This window comes from Lolium perenne, chromosome 3 (assembly GCF_019359855.2).
Source record: "Lolium perenne isolate Kyuss_39 chromosome 3, Kyuss_2.0, whole genome shotgun sequence".
NCBI lineage: Eukaryota > Viridiplantae > Streptophyta > Magnoliopsida > Poales > Poaceae > Lolium > Lolium perenne.
In genome coordinates this window covers 6,828,188-6,835,743 of record NC_067246.2, presented here as the reverse complement: position 1 = coordinate 6,835,743, position 7,556 = coordinate 6,828,188, and the positions used below count along the sequence as shown (strand labels likewise).

Sequence of the window (7,556 nt, the reverse complement as noted above, 5' to 3'; positions counted from 1 at the left end):
CTATAAATATGAGATGGGGTTGAGCCAACGCGTGCGTCGTGTGTGAGTTGTGTATTTAACGAGACCATTGGAAATTCAATGCGCTAGGCTACTTTAGGTTACCAGACGTGCAGTTGGACAATTGCACATTTGCAGGTCTAAATTGTTTGTTCGGCATGTTCATTTGGCTGGCCTGTTGAGAATTAGTACGAGACCTGGAAAATGTGGAGGATTTTGAAGATTTGTCGTGGAAAAAGAGTTTGAAATATATCCGTTCAATTCTTGCTAAAATTTGAGATAGATAGTCCTTGGAACACGTGGAAAGCTAAGAAGCTAGGAATAGAAAAATCATAAGATTGAAGATTGGTGGCTTTTTATATAGCACACGGGAGTCCTAGAGAAATCTGGCAACTATATTCCACCTTGGGGAACATATTTGGTTACCACATTGAACATGATCATTTGTTTTGATGTTGATGGCGAGCCCGAGACGAGAAAAATATGGAGAATTTCATAAAAGAAATGTGTCATTGAAAGAGATTTCAAAATAAATTTGTAGTTCAGTTCTGACAAGGATCTGATAGATAGTCTTATCGAAACGACGGTGGGTAGAGGAGTTGTCTCTCGGTGGCGCTTCACAGGAGTAGGTGGATCGCCAGCGGAGGGCAAGGGCGCCGCGGTCGGATGGCCGGGGCCTGAGGCCTGCGAGCGGGACGGCGATGAGGAGATGGTGGTGCGCCACCACTGCTGCCGTCTGGTCGCACGACGTTGTGCATTTGGGGTGATCTGGGCCTTTGGGCTTCGATCTGGGCCAGTGAGATCCAACCATGGGCTGGTGATGTGGGAGATGGAGCTGACTTGGTCACACCGGCGTTTTGCAGCCGTGCACGGTGCTGCCCTCTCCTTTGTTGCCGTGTTGCTGGTCGGGGACTGGCTGCGTGGGGTCCTGCGAGCCATGCGAATAAAGGAGGTGGCCCTAGGTTTCTCCCGTACCAAGACGAAGACATGCTTAGTGCATGCCCTTGTTGATCTGGACTAGAGTAGCGAGTTCCGGAAGGCTCCGCCGGCACATTCCCATGGGCACCACATGCCTGGAGTTTGCCGGATCGGATTGAATTCGGTCGTGCGCACCCGTGTTTTATCTGACCGTTTGGTTTCAGAGTAAGCGTTGCGAAGCTCTGCCGGCGGTTACCATCATGGAGCACGCTTTCTTGTTCCATGGTGAAGTCAGCCGGCGGAGAATGTCATTGAGGTCGGGATCTGAGGATTAGCTATGGTGGTTCATGTCTTTGTGGCGACGAGGAATTGACCTGGTGTTTTGTGACTTGGAGCAGCGGTATCGTAAGTGGGGGCGTCAGCGCAGGAGAAGTTCAAAGCCCTACCTCTCAGGATGAAAATCCAAGGTCTGGCCTTAACTGGTTGTGCCGCACAATGACCTTATTGAAGGCATTGTTTTGTGAGCAAGGACTTTCTCCATGATGAAAACCTAATATCTTTGATCGGACGGCGACGGCGCTTGTGCACTGTTTCCTTCTTGAAGACGTCGCTTTTGGAGGAGCTGGACTTCTTCTGCTGTCTTGGTTGTGTTAGTACTGTTGCTTTAAGGAATAGATCACTATAGCGAGACTTTTCTTTTATTGTAATGCTTTTTTTTGGCTATGTGCATCTGTAATGCCGCAAGGGCAATGTGTTGTTGCAGAGGCTGGGTGTATTTTGTATCTTTGCGATATTAATATACCTCTTTATCGAAAAATCGCGGCATGAGATAATAAGAAGTTGGAAATTAAAAAAATTGAGATGGCATGGCTTGTTTAATATACTACTAGAAATGAACAAAAAATATAAGTAGAAAAATTGTTCTTGCGGGGATTTAAAGAGGAAAAACATCTGCTTGTCACTTTCTAGAACGACATGGTGAACTGCATGGTATAACTGCAAACAAGGCTTATAATATAGCACTTGCACATCTAAAAAAAGGCACCATCCGAGGAAACCGTGAAAAAAAAAATACGTATCATATTTGTATATTTTTGGAGAATTGCGCGATCCATTTGTGTACCCTCAAAGAAAATGCACACACATTATCCATCCCTTGTATTACAATATTGTACACAGAATCACAGATGCATGTCGCTAGGAATCATTTATACACACAGTACACGGTATAGACATGCATGTCCAGGCAGCCATGCCAGTGCGAAAACTGTGCTCCATGAGCCGGACAAGATGAAAAGAAAGTTCCATTTGGCCGGAAAGAAAGAGAGACACACCACTGCTCACGGACGGACATGTTACGGACGGAGCAGTCGAAGCCGGAGCCCGGTTCCGCTTGGAGCATGCGCGCGGAGAGTCGATCGGGTGCCTTCCAGCTCGATCACTAAGGTAACAATCCGACCCAAAATTTGTAGTCTCCGCATTGAGAAATCAGGTTTCACACAAATAAAAAACACCTCCACACAAGAAGAAACATTGTCGTAAATTACCGCCAACAACAACCAACGCAGCGTGAACACATCACGTCTCTGGCTTACAATACTTGTACGTCCAGCTCAGAACACAGGACCTGACGAAACTGAAACTCAAAACACAGGGAAAGGAAAATGCAGAGCAAAGACGATGACAACTCTGGAGCCCAAAGGAGCATTTCCGTGCACGCTGTATAAACATGCCTGATAACACTCCCAGCCGAGATACAGATATGGAATGGACTGTTTGCTCATGGTATTTATCGGTATCTATATTGAAGTCTGGGTTGAAGGAAAGATCTGACATCTTCTTCCAATTCCAATCGCTCCCAGGATTCAGTATAATCCATCCGTAGAACCTTCAGACTTTGTGGCAAGCTGGCCATGTCAAAAGGAAGCTTCTTCAGCTCTGGACAACCTCTAATCTCCAGCAACTCTAGGGATGGGAATGCCACATCAGGATCCGCAATAGTGACCAGCCTTTTGCAGTACTCAAGACAAAGGTGCTTGAGGCAAGGAAATGTCTGGGAACTCTCTTGTCCACTCCACACGTTGTCAACATGATACCTTGTAAAAGCCTTCCGCATGCTATTACTGACGCGTACATTGAGTTTTTCAAGGCAAGGCAGATACATCGCCCAAGACAGGTTCAATAGCTTGGTGCAGCGTGACACTTTCAAACAAGTGAGCCATGGAAATACATATGTTGGAGATGTTCCCATCCATTTTACTGTTGTCAATGCTGCCAAACGACGCATGATCAGCTTATTGAGAACACCAAAACTGTAGGGTTGTTGTTCAGGCCTACGTATTAATGTTATATCTGTCAGATCCTGGCCGCCTTCAATATACAGTTCATACAAGGTCGTTTGTGCGAAGTCCAATGATAAAATATCATAAAGATGGAATTCCTTTTTTTCAGCAGATGGTGCCAGAATTAAAGACCGAATGGGTAGGTCAGCCGCATCATGAAGTGATGTCCATGTATCTGAAAGTCCTACTAATGTATTAACAACTTTCAAGTGATTCAGTGTGGCCAACTCTCTATATACATTAGATCTAATACAATCAGACACCAAGATAAGATCCACGTGTATTATTTCCAATGCTTCAAGTCTAGATATGACCTCATTTGGTATTTTTTCTATGTCATTGCCCTGCAGGTACAGGAACTTGAGCTTAATGAGGTTTCCAAAGCTGTGAGGCACTTCCTCTATCTTCCGATTATCTGACAAATCGAGATGCTTCAATTCTGTCAGGCGACATAAGCTTTCAGATATCCCCTTGAGTCTATTACGGCTCAAGTCCAGATATGTCAGTTTAGAGCAATTCACAAGTACTCCATCTATTATTGTTTCATCCCACATATTGCCTCGAAGGAATAAGACCCTCAGTTTCAGCGGATCACAAATAAAAGGAAGTTTCTTCATCCTGTTGAACATTAATGAGATGCATTCTGCACTGCTCCAAGGGATGCCAAAATTTTCATCTGGGCCAACTCCTGCACGGACAAACCAGTTGCCATTGTTCTCACCACAGCCACAAGAGATCCATAAAGACATATCACGAATCACATCATGTAGTTTGACATGATGATTCGATTTTCCAACGCCCTCTAACAGACATGCACCTATAAGGTCGTCCATCAGACTATAAGCTTTTGTGTAGGGACTTTGTATGTCCCCCACATCCACTAGACCTAACCCAATCCAGCATCGAGCGAGCTCTTCCCTGTGAATCTGCCTATCCTCTGGCCACAGTGCACAAGTCAAGAAACAGTTCTTCAACCTCTCGCTTTTCAAGCTATCATAGCTAAACATGATCGTTCTAAAAACTTCTTTCTCCATCTCCAGGGGGTCTTCATTTGTGTCAATGCAACATGAATTTTTCATATGTTGGATGGCAGAATCCCATTGATCTGGACAAAATTTCTCATACATTGCCCTTCCCACAGTTACCAAAGCTAAAGGCAAGCCCTTCATTTCAGTCACAAGTATTCTTGCACGATCCTCAATACCAGGAGAAAAAAGAGTTTGGTCTCCGACCTTCTCTCTGAATAGCTCCCATGCCTCATTCTCCTGCAGATATGGAACTTTAATCTGTTTTTTCACCTCCATCCCGCCACAAACGGATCTAAATCTTGTTGTGAGCACAACTTTTCTCTTTAGTTTGCTCAAAGGTTCAATTCCAAGGGGAAGTGGTAAGCCAACTGCTTCCAGATCAATTCTTTCCCAAAGGTCATCCAACAGTAACAACAAGTTTTTATTCTCCAGGAAGCCACGAATCATGCTACTTTGGGTTCCCACATTGCCATCCCCTTCCAGTTTTAGCTCGTCTAAAATTTGTGTTTGGACCTCTAACATTGAACATTCCTTGGAGGCCGTCACCCATATAACAGTCATCCTTCCTCTGAAAAAGCCCAGGATTTTTTTCAGAAGATGTGTTTTGCCCACTCCACCTGGACCCCATATTCCAATTACTCCCAACGTGGGATCATCCTCAATGAGACAGAGAGTGTCTTTTATCTTCAAGGCATAAAAAAGAGACATAGGTTAGTGCTCAGAAAACAGGTTTATGACCAGCTATAGATTCGTAGAAAAATTGAGCTTTGGCACAAATTAGCACTTACCGAACGTAACCTAGAAAATTTACTTGCTGCATCATCTATAGCAACTTTCCAGGAACTTGCATCCATTATTCCATGCATTGACTTCCCATAACGTACCAGTTCCGATGGCAGGCCATTTATTGCCCGTACCAGATCAGTAGCATGTGTTCCAATGCGGGGATCAGAATAAAGATCTCCTTGGTAATTTATTGACTGTCTAAATAGCTCGCGTGCTTCCTCCTCTTGCAAAATAGGCAGTTCAATATATTTGTTCACACCCATCAGATTACCTACGGATCTGTATCCTGACAGTGACATGATTACCACTTTCCTCTTCTTCTCTCCCACGAATCCAAGAGGATATGGAATGCCAACGGCTCGAAGGTCCAGATTCTGACGGAGGTCATCCACAATCAGGAGGAAATTTTTATTCTCAAGCTGTCCATGTATCCTGGTGGCTCGAGTTGCCTCATTACCATCCTGCTTCATACCGAGCCTGCTTATGATTTCAGATTGAATATTTGTTACCGAGCAATCGCTGGGGCTTGGAACAAAGATAACAAAATCGAAGAGACTTTGTTCCAGAAATGAATTGTTGATATGCTTGAGGAGATTTGTGTTATCATCTTTGTCTGGACCCCACATTCCAATTTTCCCCTCATTGGGATCATTGCTCATGATGAACCGGAGAGCATCCTCGAGAATAACCTCTCTGCTTTGCGGCATAGGAGCAGGATCTACGAGCATACTCTCGACACGACGTGGATCTGGCGCACGTGTGATATTATTATCGCCTGGTGCATTACTCATGATTGATTTTACCTGTTTCTGCTGCTCATCTGCCCGCTTACTGATCTTATAGTTTTCCAAGAAATTTGGGTAGAAGCACCCGCATAATCGGTACCTCTGTTCGAACAGAAGGTGGTTTGCCTCTTCTTCAGATACAACTCTATTCGCCGATTCCAGCCATAATCTTGCCTGGTCTGTTGGAACAGCTTCCAACGTATGCTCGTCGTCTCGAATCTTCTGTTGGACGGCTACCTGTTTGAGTTTCAGAGCCTCAATTTCTATCCTGTGGTCCCTCACTTTTGAGCCAGCCATGAAGCAATACGATACATGCTTTGCAAGAGGATTGTAGCATGGAGTTATGATCGTATTGATAGTAGGTCCGCACCAATCACCACTCATTTTAACTTAAGAATAGGCACTGCAGGACAAATAGCGTGGGTCAGTTGTTGACGCTTATATAAACGCTATCAAAAAATATAGAAACAACATCGAATGAAACATTAAGGCAGGTTTACAATAGTCAAGTTACAAAAATTAATTTCCTCCATATGTTTGATAGATGCAGTGAGAAGATGAAAAGTCCGTCGCTATTTATAAAGCTGGAACCTATAAACATGAAGATATAAGTACATAAACTGAAAACTGTAAAAAAGAAAGAAAAGGATTGGTTGTGCAGTGCGGTAGATCACATGAAACTAGAGGTAGTGGTTGTGTGAGGCGGTGTCCTGATTTATCCGAGCTAAAGACACCAAACACCAACAAACAGATCGAAAGCAGTAAACATGCATGCGCTGCATCAACCAGATCCAGATGTAACAAATCAAAGCTTCTTTCTGAAGTATATACCTGTGGAGAAGCTGCTGATGTCCACCACCGCGCGCCGGCGCCGGGGCGAACCGCCGGTATGCTGAGGAATTCACCGGAAAGAAGCGCACGGCGGCAGGTTGGGTGTCCTGACGAGACGCGAGGGGAGGCAGCGCGAGTGATTTCTCTTTGGACGACACACGCTCGAGAGAAGCTAGTCGATAGGCTCGTGGCGTCGGTCGCCCGTTCTGCATGCCAGAAATCGGTTGCCGTCCGATTAGCATCACGCGGCCAGAAATCAGCTAATCGTCTTCCTCACGTCGCTTCGTGCAACAGAGCTGCGAGCTCGCTTTCGGCGCTGCTTCCATGTGCTGCGCTAGGGATAGAAATGTTCTTGTCTGCGCTTTCCATGGTGCTGGCTGCGTCATGTCGCTTTCATGGTTCTTTGCTTGACGCTGCTCTCTCTCTCTCTCGCTTACATGAGATCCCACCAAACTTTGCTGATTTTTTCCCTGCTCCTCCACCGTCGATGCGCTTTGAGAGCCGGAGGAGAAGATGTAAATCTTATTTGTCCATTTTCTGCACTTGCACTTTATTCAAAGCCTGTGGGTCCGGTGAGAATAGGCATAAAGCCAGCAGACACGGCCACGGCTCTGCCACACAGGATTCCCAGGCCAAGGAGCCGGCGATGCCTAGCTTTGCCCGGGTGCCCCGCCATTAGAGCATCTCCACCGGCGTCCCTGATAGCATTTTGGGGGGCGACATCGAAAATGGGCTCGCACCGGCGCGTCCCAAAAAGCGTCGGTGCAATTTCGAGCCCAATAGAAGCGCCAGCAACCCGTGCCGGCCCCTTGGCGAAGGGCGTGAATCGGGCGCGCCGGCGCCTCGCGTTTTGCGATGGGGCCGCACTG

The 7,556-nt window shown here is 45.8% G+C and overlaps 1 protein-coding gene across 1 annotated transcript; it reads right to left on the bottom strand.

The window, feature by feature from the left end:
* Positions 1-2,436: 2,436 nt before the first annotated feature.
* Positions 2,437-7,258, bottom strand: LOC127325584 (probable disease resistance protein At1g61300). Its single transcript, XM_051352364.2, has 3 exons — positions 6,688-7,258; positions 5,074-6,259; positions 2,437-4,969 (listed from the first exon to the last, which is right to left on the bottom strand). The coding sequence occupies exons 2-3, from the start codon at positions 6,238-6,240 to the stop codon at positions 2,705-2,707; spliced, it is 3,432 nt and encodes a 1,143-aa protein (XP_051208324.1). The 5' UTR covers positions 6,241-6,259; positions 6,688-7,258; the 3' UTR covers positions 2,437-2,704.
* Between the last annotated feature and the right edge of the window lie 298 nt (positions 7,259-7,556).

Excerpts from the sequence above, each read along its gene's own strand:
- LOC127325584 (XM_051352364.2), bottom strand. The coding sequence starts at position 6,240 with ATGAGTGGTGATTGGTGCGGACCTACTATCAATACGATCATAACTCCA. Across the intron at positions 4,970-5,073 it reads AATTTTCTAGGTTACGTTCG|ATAAAAGACACTCTCTGTCT; the intron begins GTAAGTGCTAAT and ends TATGCCTTGAAG.